Source organism: Pieris napi, unplaced genomic scaffold (assembly GCF_905475465.1).
Source record: "Pieris napi unplaced genomic scaffold, ilPieNapi1.2, whole genome shotgun sequence".
Lineage (NCBI taxonomy): Eukaryota > Metazoa > Arthropoda > Insecta > Lepidoptera > Pieridae > Pieris > Pieris napi.
This window is the reverse complement of record NW_025920872.1, coordinates 1-15,885: the sequence shown is the minus strand read 5'-3', so window position 1 is coordinate 15,885 and position 15,885 is coordinate 1. Positions and strand designations below refer to the sequence as shown.

Sequence of the window (15,885 nt, the reverse complement as noted above, 5' to 3'; positions counted from 1 at the left end):
GCCTTACTAGGGTTTAAATAAAAAAAAAAAAAAAAAAAAAAAAACCTAACCTAACCTCAATTGTCAAAAAAAAAAAGACAGCTGTCTGCCACACTGTTGAGCACACGAGCCTTTTCTTTTATCGCGTTTTGTTTAAAATCTTTATTAAGTAAAGATAACAACAAACATCATACGAGGGAGCCGCCTGCACTAAATATTACGCCGGCACTAAGGTGAGGAAAGTGCTGCGCCCATCCCGGCTTCCCACCAGCGGGTCTCACCGGGGGATGCGCATGCGCGGACCGAACTGAGGTGTCCAGGCTGTGCCTGGCAGACTCCAGCTCCCGTTATGGAGCGAAGATCCCGTCGCGACGAGTCTGGCCCGCGCGCCAAAGAACGCTCCCGCTCGCGCGGTGGAGCCGCGCCGCCGCCGCCGTCGTCAACCACAATTACACCCGCGTCGCGTATGGCAGACCGGCCCAGGTTTGACTCTCGCTCGCGTAGCGATCGAGCCCTGGGACCGGGAGCCGAAGAAAGTGTAAATAAAAACATTTCCTACGAACAGCTCTCGTCGCGGTATACGGCTGGCGTATACCCCGACGCAGCGGCCCCCCACAACCCCTCCCCCGCGGAGGAAATTAGTGACCAACGCGGAATATCGCGTACGACCTCGGATGTAAATTTAAATGTAAACTTAAGTGAAAGTGAAAGTGTAAGTGCCCACGGTGGCGATTTTAGGCCGCAGCTCTCGTCGCGGTATACGGACGACGAGAGCGCCCTTGTCGCCACCCCGCACCGACCTCAAACAAATCCTGTAAGTAAAGATTTATCAGTTTTAATATTGACAATGAAAATGCGAGAGCTGTGTTTACAGGCCCGAAGCCTTACGTACGCGAGTGTAACAGTGTAGATGAACTCCTGAACATGTTGGACAGCGACCCGGGTCCTAGTGCCGCGTCTTCGCCGCGGACGGCATTCGAGTCCGACTTGATCTTTTTGGCTCAGTCGGCCGCATGTTCGTTCGCGTCGCGGGGGATGCTGCGCGCTATGGCCCGTTACGCCAAGTCGCGCGAAGAGGCGCTGCGTAAGAGCGGAGTTCTGGAGTCTCCACTGACGGACGCCGAGCAGCGGGAGTTGGCGCAGGTACGAGACGAGTGTCGTCTGCCGGCGCGCACCACTGCCACCCCTGTGCGCCGCCCTTTTTCAGCCGTGGACCCCGGCTCGGAAGGTGAGTCCGCGGCAAAGCGCCCATGCGCTGCCATTAATAACAAAAATGCGTCAGGCTTCCCTGGCGACCCTCGGCTGGCGCCAGGTCGCCGCCTCGACATGGGAGGGCCATCGACACAGCCACCTGGCGCCGTCCCACCGCCCGTCGCACAAACTGACACTAACATCATTGACGCTTCACTTCCGGGACCCGCTGCCGCTCCCGTCGCCTCCGCTGACGACGGCGCCGCCTCAGCACCGGACGCACCTACCTACGCAGGGATGGTTACTGCGCCGACGGTCCAGGCGCAGCCCCCTAGAGCTCCCGCGGCCCCCAAGCGATCCGAGTACCCGCCGATTGTCATCGAGTGCCTCCCCAATTATGTACATCATTTGGGGAGGATCAGTCAGCTGTTGGGGCGGACGGCTAATGCCAGGGCATACGGGAAGGGCTACCGTATTACCCCCGAATCCGGCGATGAGTACCGGGTGGTCCAACGCTACCTTTCGGACCTGGAGAAGGAGGACCGCCGGGTCTCCTGGTTCTCTTACTCATTGCCCGCAGAACAGGATCTTAAGGTGGCGATTCGGGGTATCCCAGTCACCACCGACCCCGAGGAGCTGGCCCAGGCGCTGCGCGACCGCGGGTATGAGCCCGATTATATACGCCCGATTCGGGCTAGGAAGGGCCGTCCCGGCTGCATTTTCCTAGCGGTCTTGCGGCGCACTCCGGACATCACCCCTGCCATATATAGCATAACCGAGCTGTTATATATGACGGGGGTCACCATCGAAGCCTGGCGCGGGAAACAGGGGCCCGCGCAATGCCATCGATGCCAATCGTTTAGGCACTCGTCGGTCAATTGCCATAGGCGTATGGCGTGCGTCCGCTGCGCGGGGGAGCATCGCGCGGCTGACTGCACCAGACCGAGGGAGGTGCCGGCGACCTGCGCCAACTGCGGGGGGCCTCACCCCGCATGCCATTCAACTTGCCCGGTGCGCAAGGAGGAGGAGCGGAACCGACGCGCGGGCACGTTCGCCCGAACGGCGCCGCCTCGCCAACGCCGCAACGAGCCTAGCCGAGACCAACATCCGCCCATGGGCGCGCCGCCTTCGGCCGCCCCTCCGACGTCTGCCGCCGCTCCTGCGGTCGATGAAGAGGGCTTCGTCACGGTGCGACGCCGCACGAGACGAGGCGGCCGTAAGCGGGGCCCCGCCGTGCCGTCGCTTGCCGCGCAGGAGGCGAGCCGCGCTGCCGCACTTCATGCGGTTTCTGCGAGCGTTGCCAACCGCGCCGCTGCCGCAGCCGCAGCCCCAGCGCCAGCACCAGCGCCAGCACCAGCACCAGCACCAGGTCCCGCGCGCGCCGACCCCAAATAGAGGAGGCACTGGCGGCCATCGCAAACATACTCCAGGCCGTGCAAGCCGGAGACGATCCAGCCCCGCTTTTTAGGAGAGCGGCATCGGCCTTCAAGGCCCCAACCCGAGGTCGCAGCCGCAGATGATGGGGGGCCTTCGGCTCCTACATTGGAACGCGCGCGGCCTCGCGAATAAGGCCACCTACCTTAAACATTTATTGAACTCACAGGACATTGACGTCGCCCTGATCAGTGAGACGCACCTCACGGAAGCAGCCAGGTTGCGCATCCCAGGGTTCGAGACCTATCGCCAACACCACGTCGACGCCATCGGCCGCGCCTACCGTGGCCTAGCAGTCATGGTCAGGCGCCGCATACCACACCGGTTGCTGCCCGACGTGGCTGTCACCGAGTGCTCGGCCCTGGGCGTGGAGCTACAGCTCGCCGGTCGCCCCACAGGCTTCTTCGCGGTCTACGCTCCACCGAACCAACGCTACGCTTCCGCCGATGTTCGCGCGCTCCTCGCCGCCGCCCATCCATGCGTCACCTGCCCCATCGTGCGGTGGTGACGCTCATGCGTCTATTTAATGCGATCCTCCGGACCGGGCACTTCCCCGAGCCATGGAAAGAGGCCAAAGTCATAATGCTGCCCAAAAAGGGAAAAAATACTATGGACCCGGCGAGCTATCGCCCCATTTCTCTACTAGCCACGCAATCCAAGCTGTTCGAGGCCATGCTGCTGCCGACCATCAGGCGGCACTTCACTCCCAGGCCTGAACAGTTTGGATTTCGGAGCGAGCATTCAACTACGCTACAGCTGTCGAGGGTACTGCATGACGTCGTCTTCGCCTTGAACAAGAAGGAGGTGGCGGCGGCGGTATTCCTCGACATGGAGAAAGCTTTCGACCGAGTCTGGCACGCGGGGCTGGTGCACAGGCTCCTCAGCTCTGACTTCCCGCGGCGCGTGGTGGCGATCGTCAGCTCCTTCCTCTCCGACCGGCGTTTCTACGTCTCAGTCGAGGGGGTCAAGTCGAGCTGCCGGCCGATCGCCGCGGGGGTCCCTCAAGGAAGCTGCCTCTCACCGGACCTTTACTCACTCTATACTAACGACGTTCCAGTTGCTGCGGGGTGTGCGGTGGCGCTGTATGCGGACGACACCGCCTACACCGCCTCCTCACTCAATGCGCGCCACGCAGCAACCAAGCTCCAGAGGTCGCTGGACGCCCTCCCAGTCTGGCTGGCGGAGCGGCGCCTCACGGCGAACGCCGCCAAAACACAAGCCATCATCTTCGGGCAGGGGAAAAAGCTCCCGCCGCCGCTCATCCTGCAAGGGGCCGAGGTTCAGTGGCGCCCCCAAGTCACCTACTTGGGCATCACGCTGGACCGAGGCCTCACGATGCGCCCGCACGTCGCCGCAGCCGTAGGCCGCGCGAAGGCGGCCGCCGCCAGACTGCGCCCGGTGCTCCAGTCGAGCCTCCCATTGCGACAAAAACTGGCATTATACAAGATCTATATAAGACCACATCTCACGTACGCGGCGCCCGCGTGGTACGCTCTCGCGGCCGAGACGCACCGGCGTCGGTTGCGCGCCGTGCAGAGCACCACCCTTCGACGTATCGTCGACGCGCCGCGTTACGTGAGAAACGCGACCATCTCGAGGGACCTAAGACAACAAGGTCTGGATGACTTTATCGGCGAGCTGGCGAGGCGCATGTTCGAGCGTGCGGACGCCTCCGGCTTCGAGCACCTCCGGCGCCTCGCCCCGCATCATACTCGGCCTCCAGACCACAGGCGAGCCTTCCCGCGCGAGCTGGTCCGCGCGGAGGCTGAATCTGACGAATCCACATAACATTACGACAACATCCAAGACTAATGGGCTGGACCCCTCCCGTCGGCGTCTCGGAGCGCGCAGAGGATTCGTCCGCTGGTCTGCCTCGCTGGGCTTCCCTCGGGTAACCGAGGGTCTCACCCGGTGTGGTACGACCGCGCCCGCGCGCGCCCGTTACCGCCACGGGGGGGCGCCACCAGCCCCACGGACATGACACGAGAGGCGCTGCGTGAGCGAAGACGCTCCGCAGCGCAAACGAAGTTCAGGGCCGCGCCAGGCCCACCCCAACGACCGTCCCGCCGTTGAGCGGGACGCGTACCCCGCAACCCCCCGCAAGCCCATGGGCGTAACGGGGTTTCCAGCGCCACTCAAGGGTGATTGCGCGGAGGAAAGCAGTTAGAGCGCGGAGCGCATTCTAACAGTGATCGTAGTACGTGCCACACGTACGTGCGCAGTGTTTTTCTGTTCGGTTAATTCGGTAATCGGTAACAATGACCGGTCGCGGTAAGGGAGGAAAGGGATTGGGAAAAGGTGGTGCGAAGCGTCACAGGAAGGTGCTCCGTGATAACATCCAGGGTATCACCAAGCCGGCGATTCGTCGTCTGGCGCGCAGGGGCGGCGTGAAACGTATCTCCGGTCTCATATACGAGGAGACCCGCGGTGTTCTCAAGGTTTTCCTCGAGAACGTCATCCGCGACGCGGTAACCTACACGGAGCACGCCAAGAGGAAGACCGTCACCGCCATGGACGTTGTGTACGCTCTGAAGCGCCAGGGCCGCACCCTCTACGGTTTCGGCGGTTAAGTTGAGTTCGGTCTCGTATACTTTTGTATACATGACACACTAACAAAAAAAGGCCCTTTTCAGGGCCGCATATGTTTCGATAATAAAAATAAAACGTTATCACAACGACTAAACGTCCACTATAATTAATTAGATAATAATTTATGGTATATTTATTACCAATATGAATAAATAAATAAATATCTAATAGATAAAATGATTGATTTTACATACACACCACCACTATTACAGACACTGCTTACTATCTACGTAGCACTAGCATGATAATAATTACTTATATAAAATCTTCGTATGTACATAAGTACGGCGTTAACTGTCTCGTCATAATAACGATGTACGAGCATATCGCAAACGTAGTTAGTTATAAGTAGAGTGGTTATAATATACATAAGGGTTTAGGTTCAAGGCAAATAGAAGACATTGATATTATAATTAAACAGCTGCCTGCAGGTTGCGACCGAACCTCGCATCGCTCTGCGGCTGCGTTAATGAAATTTTTGTTATTTAATTTATTTTATCCTCCTTTTCGATCATATCAAATAAATAATAATATACTCTATTTCGTTTTATATTGTTATGGAGCAAAGGGAACGCGCGCGTCTACGGCCTCGCCTCGGAGAGTGGTGCTGTTCTACAACATGTCGCATTCGATGCGACAAAATCAATCGTAATCTTAATATATTGTCGAAACGAATGGATCCCGTTGAACCTTGGAATCTTGACGTTCAAAGGGAGACATCACACGTGTGAAATTGTTTAGATTTAATTGTTAAATTTGCAATTTAAAGTTAACGGTACGCGCGCGAGTCGACAATAACAAACTTTAAACGTCGATACCTAACGCACGCAAACGCCTCGGCGGCGACTCGAAGTAGTGACCGGTCGCGGATATCATAAAGTCTAATTAGAATTGAGATTTGGTGAAATTTGTTAATTAATTATTACAAAAAATCCGATCAAACTGAGACGTGTTAGTGAAAAGTTTGACACTAGAATACGAGAAAACGCATATAGTTGACGAAGCTCTCGTCGCGGTATACTGATTCGTCTGGCCGGCGCTCACTAGCGCCGCGCACTCTTAGCAAGCATTCTTTTCACAGTACTACTAATAGTAATTATTATCAAGTTGTGATTGATTGAAATTAATTGAAAATAATAAAATGGCCGACACAGCAGTAGCATCGGAGACACCCGCGCCGGCGACGCCCGCGAAGAAAGCACCAAAAGCGGCAGCCGCCGCGAAAAAACCCAAGGCCAGACCGACGCACCCCAAGACGTCCGAAATGGTGAACAGCGCGATCAAAGAGTTGAAGGAGAGGAGCGGATCGTCCCTGCAGGCGATCAAGAAGTACATCGCCTCGAATTATAGCCTCGACGCCGAGAGGTTGGCGCCGTTCATAAGAAAGTATCTGAAACGCGCGGTCGCCTCCGGCACCCTGATCCAGACTAAGGGCAAGGGCGCATCGGGCTCGTTCAAGATTGACAGCAAGTCGGGCACCGGCGGCGCGGCGAAGAAGGCGACGGCCACCTCCGCGTCCTCCGGCGGTAGGGGCTCCGCCGCGGCGGCGTCCTCCGCGGCCAAATCGGCGAAGAAGCCGAGCGCACCCGCCAAGAAGACCGCCGCGAGCGCCGGCGCCAGGAGCAAGAAGGCCGCCGCAGCGGCGGCATCGGCCGTCGAGTCCGCCTCGCCGGCTAAAGCGGGCGGAAGGGGCGGCGCCGCCAGAGATAAGAAAGCGGCGGCGGCGGCCAAGAGGAAACCGGCCCCGGACCGTCACCCATGGTGCGCGAAACAGCGCCGAGCTCGGCCACGGCCAAGCACCACGCTGCGCCAAGCTGCTCCAGCTTTGCGGAGCCAGCTCCGCTTCAGCCGAGTCGAGACCAAGACACGCCTCATCAGAGGCGAAGCCTACTTCCGATTCAAAAATCAATACCAAAGAAATCGCCTTCATCAAACAAAACTGCATTTCAGGCCGGTGAGTCACCCGCTACTAAACATCACGCCACCGATGACGTCAGCCACCCGCCCGCCGCACTCCCCGCGTCGGCGACATCGCGGCCCGGCACCGAGTTGCAAGCCGCGCGTGTGACGTCAGCAGGCCACGCCCCCTCCGCGTCAGAGACATCGCGCCATGGCACCGAGTCGCGCGCTGTGTGCGTGACGTCAGCCGATGCCGCCATCTTATCAATGAACATTGAGCGAGCCAATACCGAGCGAGATTCGGCCGCCGCGACTCCATTTCCGCATCGCGCGTCATATGTGACGTCATCGGAATGCGACGTCGCCATTCATCCGTCCGCCCCGCCTCCTTTCATTCATGACGCGCCCGTAGTTTCGATGAATGAGGCCTCATTAGCCGGTCACGCGATAAATATTACGTCATCGGAATGCACACCTGTTGACCTAGTGACTTCATTACCCAGTGCCAGTGCAAGTTCGACGCGTTTTAATTTTAATATTATTGACAAAGATAATATGAGTGTCGCTAACATAGGCCCGACGCCTCACCGCGAGTGCAGTAGTGTGGACGAACTGTTAACATTGCTCGATCGGGATCCGGGTCTTGGCGCCGCGTCTTCGCCGCGGACGGCATTCGAGTCCGACTTGATCTTTTTGGCTCAGTCGGCCGCATGTTCGTTCGCGTCGCGGGGGATGCTGCGCGCTATGGCCCGTTACGCCAAGTCTCGCGAAGAGGCGCTGCGTAACAGCGGAGTACTACAGTCTCCACTGACGGACGCCGAGCAGCGGGAGTTGGCGCAGGTACGAGACGAGTGTCGTCTGCCGGCGCGCACCCCTGCCACCCCTGTGCGCCGCCCCTTTTCAGCCGTGGACCCCGGCTCGGAAGGTGAGTCCGCGGCAAAGCGCCCATGCGCTGCCATCAATACCAAAAGTGCGTCAGGCTTCCCTGGCGACCCTCGGCTGGCGCCAGGTCGCCGCCTCGATATGGGAGGGCCATCGGCACAGCCACCTGGCGCCGCCCCTCCGCCCGCCGCACCAACCGACACTACCATCATTGACGCCTCACTTCCGGGATCCGCTGCCGCTCCCGTCGCCTCCGCTGACGACGGCGCCGCTTCAGCACCGGACGCGCCCACCTACCCCCGAATCCGGCGATGAGTACCGGGTGGTACAACGCTACCTTTCGGACCTGGAGAAGGAGGACCGCCGGGTCTCCTGGTTCTCTTACTCACTGCCCGCAGAACAAGATCTTAAGGTGGCGATTCGGGGTATCCCAGTCACCACCGACCCCGAGGAGCTGGCCCAGGCGCTGCGCGACCGCGGGTATGAGCCCGAATACATACGCCCAATTCGGGCTAGGAAGGGCCGTCCCGGCTGCATTTTCCTAGCGGTCTTGCGGCGCACACCAGACATCACCCCTGCCATATATAGCATAACCGAGCTGTTATATATGACGGGGGTCACCATCGAAGCCTGGCGCGGGAAACAAGGGCCCGCGCAATGCCATCGATGCCAATCGTTTAGGCACTCGTCGGTCAATTGCCATAGGCGTATGGCGTGCGTTCGCTGCGCGGGGGAGCATCGCGCGGCTGACTGCACCAGACCGAGGGAGGTGCCGGCGACCTGCGCCAACTGCGGGGGGCCTCACCCCGCATGCCATTCAACTTGCCCGGTGCGCAAGGAGGAGGAGCGGAACCGACGCGCGGGCACGTTCGCCCGAACGGCGCCGCCTCGCCAACGCCGCAACGAGCCTAGCCGAGACCAACATCCGCCCATGGGCGCGCCGCCTTCGGCCGCCCCTCCGACGTCTGCCGCCGCTCCCACGTTCGACGACGAGGGCTTCGTCACGGTGCGACGCCGCACGAGACGAGGCGGCCGCAAGCGGGGCCCCGCCGCGCCTTCGCTTGCCGCGCAGGAGGCGAGCAGCGCTGCCGCACTTCATGCGGTTTCTGCGAGCGTTGCTAACCGCGCCGCTGCCGCAGCCGCAGCCCCAGCGCCAGCACCAGCGCCAGCACCAGCTCCGCGCGCGCGCACCAGGTCCCGCGCGCGCCGACCCCAATTGGAGGAGGCACTGGCGGCCATCGCCAACATACTTCAGGCCGTGCAAGCCGGAGACGATCCAGCCCCGCTCTTTAGGAGAGCGGCATCGGCCTTCAAGGCCCCAACCCGAGGTCGCAGCCGCAGATGATGGGGGGCCTTCGGCTCCTACATTGGAACGCGCGCGGCCTCGCGAATAAGGCCACCTACCTAAAACACTTATTGAATTCACAGGACATTGACGTCGCCCTGATCAGTGAGACGCACCTCACGGAAGCAGCTAGGTTGCGCATCCCAGGGTTCGAGACCTATCGCCAACACCACGTCGACGCCATCGGCCGCGCCTACCGTGGCCTAGCAGTCATGGTCAGGCGCCGCATACCACACCGGTTGCTGCCCGACGTGGCTGTCACCGAGTGCTCGGCCCTGGGCGTGGAGCTACAGCTCGCCGGTCGCCCCACAGGCTTCTTCGCGGTCTACGCTCCACCGAACCAACGCTACGCTTCCGCCGATGTTCGCGCGCTCCTCGCCGCCGCCCATCCATGCGTCATCGCCGGCGACTGGAACGCGAAGCACCCGGCGTGGAATTCGCGGACATCTAACCATCGGGGCAGACACCTGCTGCACGACGCCGAGACGCTGGATTTTTCAGTGTCCGGCCCGGACGTGCCGACTCGTTACCCTGATAATGACTACCACCGAGCCGAAACGCTGGACATCGTTGTCCACCAGGGGTTGACATGCCAGATGACCCAGGACGTGATCGTCGACGAGCTGCTGTCCGATCACCTCCCCGTGGTTGTCACCCTGTTGGACACCGAGCCGAGTCTAGCACATCTGACGCCGCCTCGCCTCAAATGCATCGACTGGAGGGTCTTTGAGCGAGCCCTCGAGGAAGCACCTCAACCGCGACCTCCCGAAACCCCTACATCAATCGACAATTTTTCTACCACAGTCACCTCGATTTTTCAGAGTGCACTGCAAGCGGCCACCACCGAGCGCCCTCTGCCGGCGACATACCCGCAGCTGCCGCCTCGTTTGCTGGCGCTCATTCGCCGCAAACGCGCACTGCGGAGGCGCTGGCAGCAGACCCGCTGTCCGCGCATGCGCGCAGAACTGCGCACCCTCGCCGAGCGGGTAAAGGCTGCGCTCGAGGACCACAGCAACGAGTCGTGGGAGCGCTGTCTCGACGAGGCCACAACAGATTGGGTACGGCTGCACCGACTGTGCAGGCGCCTCAATGGCGCAGCCGACCCGATCCGCCCGCTGAGACACCCGGACGGAACGCTGCGCTACGACGCCGAGGCGCGCGCCGAGCTGTTCGCAGACCACCTTCAGCGGCAGTTCTCCCCTAACCCCGCGGCGGACCCGGCACGCGCGTTAGAGGTCGAGAACGCCGTCGTCGAACAGCTAGGCGCCCCTCCGCCGGCAGATGAAGAGGTGCTGTTCGTCTCGCCGAGCGCCGTCAAGCGACATGCAGCGCGGCTCAAGGCCAAGAAGGCTCCCGGCCCGGACGGCATCACAAACGCAGCTCTGCGTCACCTGCCCCATCGTGCGGTGGTGACGCTCATGCGTCTATTTAATGCGATCCTCCGGACCGGGCACTTCCCCGAGCCATGGAAAGAGGCCAAAGTCATAATGCTGCCCAAAAAGGGAAAAAATACTATGGACCCGGCGAGCTATCGCCCCATTTCTCTACTAGCCACGCAATCCAAGCTGTTCGAGGCCATGCTGCTGCCGACCATCAGGCGGCACTTCACTCCCAGGCCTGAACAGTTTGGATTTCGGAGCGAGCATTCAACTACGCTACAGCTGTCGAGGGTACTGCACGACGTCGTCTTCGCCTTGAACAAGAAGGAGGTGGCGGCGGCGGTATTCCTCGACATGGAGAAAGCTTTCGACCGAGTCTGGCACGCGGGGCTGGTGCACAGGCTCCTCAGCTCTGACTTCCCGCGGCGCGTGGTGGCGATCGTCAGCTCCTTCCTCTCCGACCGGCGTTTCTACGTCTCTGTCGAGGGGGTCAAGTCGAGCTGCCGGCCGATCGCCGCGGGGGTCCCTCAAGGAAGCTGCCTCTCACCGGACCTTTACTCACTCTATACTAACGACGTTCCAGTTGCTGCGGGGTGTGCGGTGGCGCTGTACGCGGACGACACCGCCTACACCGCCTCCTCACTCAATGCGCGCCACGCAGCAACCAAGCTCCAGAGGTCGCTGGACGCCCTCCCAGTCTGGCTGGCGGAGCGGCGCCTCACGGCGAACGCCGCCAAAACACAAGCCATCATCTTCGGGCAGGGGAAAAAGCTCCCGCCGCCGCTCATCCTGCAAGGGGCCGAGGTTCAGTGGCGCCCCCAAGTCACCTACTTGGGCATCACGCTGGACCGAGGCCTCACGATGCGCCCGCACGTCGCCGCAGCCGTAGGCCGCGCGAAGGCGGCCGCCGCCAGACTGCGCCCGGTGCTCCAGTCGAGCCTCCCATTGCGACAAAAACTGGCATTATACAAGATCTATATAAGACCACATCTCACGTACGCGGCGCCCGCGTGGTACGCTCTCGCGGCCGAGACGCACCGGCGTCGGTTGCGCGCCGTGCAGAGCACCACCCTTCGACGTATCGTCGACGCGCCGCGTTACGTGAGAAACGCGACCATCTCGAGGGACCTAAGACAACAAGGTCTGGATGACTTTATCGGCGAGCTGGCGAGGCGCATGTTCGAGCGTGCGGACGCCTCTGGCTTCGAGCACCTCCGGCGCCTCGCCCCGCATCATACTCGGCCTCCAGACCACAGGCGAGCCTTCCCGCGCGAGCTGGTCCGCGCGGAGGCTGAATCTGACGAATCCACATAACATTACGACAACATCCAAGACTAATGGGCTGGACCCCTCCCGTCGGCGTCTCGGAGCGCGCAGAGGATTCGTCCGCTGGTCTGCCTCGCTGGGCTTCCCTCGGGTAACCGAGGGTCTCACCCGGTGTGGTACGACCGCGCCCGCGCGCGCCCGTTACCGCCACGGGGGGGCGCCACCAGCCCCACGGACATGACACGAGAGGCGCTGCGTGAGCGAAGACGCTCCGCAGCGCAAACGAAGTTCAGGGCCGCGCCAGGCCCACCCCAACGACCGTCCCGCCGTTGAGCGGGACGCGTACCCCGCAACCCCCCGCAAGCCCATGGGCGTAACGGGGTTTCCAGCGCCACTCAAGGGTGATTGCGCGGAGGAAAGCAGTTAGAGCGCGGAGCGCATTCTAACAGTGATCGTAGTACGTGCCACACGTACGTGCGCAGTGTTTTTCTGTTCGGTTAATTCGGTAATCGGTAACAATGACCGGTCGCGGTAAGGGAGGAAAGGGATTGGGAAAAGGTGGTGCGAAGCGTCACAGGAAGGTGCTCCGTGATAACATCCAGGGTATCACCAAGCCGGCGATTCGTCGTCTGGCGCGCAGGGGCGGCGTGAAACGTATCTCCGGTCTCATATACGAGGAGACCCGCGGTGTTCTCAAGGTTTTCCTCGAGAACGTCATCCGCGACGCGGTAACCTACACGGAGCACGCCAAGAGGAAGACCGTCACCGCCATGGACGTTGTGTACGCTCTGAAGCGCCAGGGCCGCACCCTCTACGGTTTCGGCGGTTAAGTTGAGTTCGGTCTCGTATACTTTTGTATACATGACACACTAACAAAAAAAGGCCCTTTTCAGGGCCGCATATGTTTCGATAATAAAAATAAAACGTTATCACAACGACTAAACGTCCACTATAATTAATTAGATAATAATTTATGGTATATTTATTACCAATATGAATAAATAAATAAATATCTAATAGATAAAATGATTGATTTTACATACACACCACCACTATTACAGACACTGCTTACTATCTACGTAGCACTAGCATGATAATAATTACTTATATAAAATCTTCGTATGTACATAAGTACGGCGTTAACTGTCTCGTCATAATAACGATGTACGAGCATATCGCAAACGTAGTTAGTTATAAGTAGAGTGGTTATAATATACATAAGGGTTTAGGTTCAAGGCAAATAGAAGACATTGATATTGTTACGAGCTAGGGGATCGGATAGATACGCCGTAAATCTCTTCAAGGGTTTATTTCTAAATAAATCTACGAGGAATTTGTAAACACTAAAAAATGGAAATTACGCACAATAATTCACTAAGTACACACACAAAATACTTTCTCTAATTACACGCACTTCACACAGTACTTGTATTCACTTGTATTCACTTGTATTCGCTTGTCTTCGCACTTTGTCACTCCGGTGTTTATCGCTTGGTATCGCATTCAAAACTGAACTAATCGGTCGCGTTTCGGCTCGCTTATATATCCCTGGGAGCGATGTTCGAGAACTCCCTAGGCGGCGGCGCAACTGAGTAGCGATCGCACAATTCTAGAACGTGCGTACTAGCTATCTCTTTCGCACATTGCTCCGTCCTTGTCGTACGGCGTTCTAGAGTGCTCGGTCTAGCTTCGAGAAGGTTCCGATCTTCCCTCTCTCTCGCATATCGTTCCGTCCTTGTCCCACACCTAGAAAATTCGTTCTAGAACATTCCTTCATCAAAGGGGTATAACCAGGCCTGAAAACGCCTGAAAACGGGTTTCCTGAAAAGTGTTCCATTCGACTACACGTGCTCTGAAACGGCCTGAAAAAATGTTTCAGGCTCCTGAAAACTAGGGTAACATTATGTAAATTACGATTTTCTACTATGTGATCGACCCTCTCCTGAAACGGTCTGAAATCACATTTCAGCCTGCTGAAAAGTTCTCTAAGTAGTGGAAAAATCTAAAAACATTGCAGTTGACCCGTCTTCGTAACACTACCCCCTCCTTAGACATGCTCGTCCCGAGCATCATTACTTCCTTTATAAGGAGCCAATCGATTTATGTGAACGACTTTCGGTTTGCTTCTTAAACCACTCATTTTCTTTATCCGGTAAGTAACGTCATTAATCTTCGTGATTATCGTGTATGGACCATCCCAGTCAGCTTGAAGCTTTGGTGATTTGCCTTTGCGTTTTGTTGGGTTATGGAGCCATACTTGCGAGCCTTCTTTAAATTCTATGTGATTCGTCTTTCTGTCATACCTAATCTTCGTAGTCTCACTTATTTTGCTTTGTGATGCTCGTACGTGTTCATGGATTTCATGCAGTTTATTACGCAAATCCGCAGCATATTCTGTAACACTCTCCGGGGTATCAGGCGGTCGTCCCGTTACAATGTCTGCTGGTAATCTAAGTTGTCTCCCAAACATGGCTAAGGCAGGTGTAACATTCGTGGTTTCATGAACCGCAGACCGGTATGACATTAAAAATAACGGAATATACTTGTCCCAGTCTTTTTGATGGCTGTCCACCAATTTTGCCAAGTGCCTTTCCAAGGTTTGATTAAAGCGTTCCACCATTCCATCTGACTGTGGGTGATATGGAGTAGTCCGCGTCTTATGAATTCCCATTAATCTGCATACTTCTTGGAACAGTAAAGACTCAAAATTTCTTCCTTGGTCACTGTGCATCTCCAAGGGTACTCCAAATCTAGAGAATACGTCATTTACAAGTATCTCGGCTACTGTAGCTGCTTCTTGATTGGGAATAGCGAACACTTCAGGCCACTTTGTAAAATAATCCATAACAACCATGATGTACTTATTTCCTCTTTCTGTTAACGGAAATGGTCCGGCTATGTCAACTGCTATCCTCTCCCATGGAGCTCCGACATTGTATTGCTTCATAGTCGCTCTGGTTCTCGTCTGTGGGCCTTTAACAGCTGCACAAGCTTTACATTTCCGAATCCAGTCTTCTACATCTTCGCGGCAATGTGTCCAATAAAATCTCTCTTTAATTTTTAGAAGAGTCCTTTTTACTCCTAAGTGTCCACCTGATGAGCCATCATGAAACATTTCCAAGATATCGCGAACCTTGGATCTTGGCACCACTAACTGTAGATGAGATGCATCCCCTCGAGTGTTTTCCCATTTGCGACATAACACTCCATTATGAAGAACTAAGCTATCCCATTGAGCCCAGTAACTCTTGGTCGTGGTGCTAGTAGATGCAACATCATTCCACCGCGGCTTGATAGCTGAAGATTTTATCCAGTCCAGAATTGGTTTAATGTCAGAATCTTGTTGTTGCTCTTCCTGAATTAATTTCCCACACCAATCTGGACTAATGGTGTCTGTCCTGAGTATCCTCACATGGGCTACCTCTCTACTCTCGTGTCTTGTACAATGTTTGCAATCCTCCTCACATGGCCTTCGAGATAATGCATCTGCGTTCCCGTGGGCTCTGCCCTTGCGATGTTCAGTAGCAAAGTCATACTCTTGCAGTTGTTCGATCCATCGAGCCACTTGTCCTTCCGGATTCTTGAACTGAAGTAGCCATTTTAATGCAGCATGATCTGTCCTAAGACGGAACTTGCGACCTAGCAAGTATTTACTGAAGTGCTGCAGCGTCTTCACAACAGCCAGTAGTTCCCTCCGAGTTACACAGTAGTTCCGTTCTGGTTTCGACAATGACTTGCTGAAGTAGGCTATTACTTGCTCGTGCTCTCCTTTTACTTGTGATAGTACACCTCCAATGCCAATTCCACTGGCATCTGTATCTACCACATATTCGCCTTCTTGATCCGGGTAGCCTACTATTAAACAGCTGCCTGCAGGTTGCGACCGAACCCCGCATCGCTCTGCGGCTGCGTTAATGAAAT

At 57.2% G+C, this 15,885-nt stretch overlaps 3 protein-coding genes across 3 annotated transcripts; all 3 read left to right on the top strand.

The window, feature by feature from the left end:
• Positions 1-4,828: 4,828 nt before the first annotated feature.
• LOC125062976 (histone H4) lies at positions 4,829-5,244 on the top strand. Its single transcript, XM_047669156.1, has one exon. It carries the CDS (start codon positions 4,863-4,865, stop codon positions 5,172-5,174), a length of 312 nt encoding a protein of 103 aa, XP_047525112.1. The 5' UTR covers positions 4,829-4,862; the 3' UTR covers positions 5,175-5,244.
• Positions 5,245-5,978: 734 nt separating this feature from the next.
• LOC125062975 (histone H1B-like) lies at positions 5,979-7,261 on the top strand. The gene has a single exon (XM_047669154.1). The coding sequence runs from the start codon at positions 6,335-6,337 to the stop codon at positions 7,259-7,261; it is 927 nt and encodes a 308-aa protein (XP_047525110.1). The 5' UTR covers positions 5,979-6,334.
• Positions 7,262-12,448: 5,187 nt separating this feature from the next.
• LOC125062977 (histone H4) lies at positions 12,449-12,864 on the top strand. Its single transcript, XM_047669157.1, has one exon. It carries the CDS (start codon positions 12,483-12,485, stop codon positions 12,792-12,794), a length of 312 nt encoding a protein of 103 aa, XP_047525113.1. The 5' UTR covers positions 12,449-12,482; the 3' UTR covers positions 12,795-12,864.
• The last annotated feature ends 3,021 nt before the right edge of the window (positions 12,865-15,885 follow it).

Coding starts and splice junctions, on each gene's coding strand:
- LOC125062975 (XM_047669154.1), top strand. CDS start 6,335: ATGGCCGACACAGCAGTAGCATCGGAGACACCCGCGCCGGCGACGCCC.
- LOC125062976 (XM_047669156.1), top strand. CDS start 4,863: ATGACCGGTCGCGGTAAGGGAGGAAAGGGATTGGGAAAAGGTGGTGCG.
- LOC125062977 (XM_047669157.1), top strand. CDS start 12,483: ATGACCGGTCGCGGTAAGGGAGGAAAGGGATTGGGAAAAGGTGGTGCG.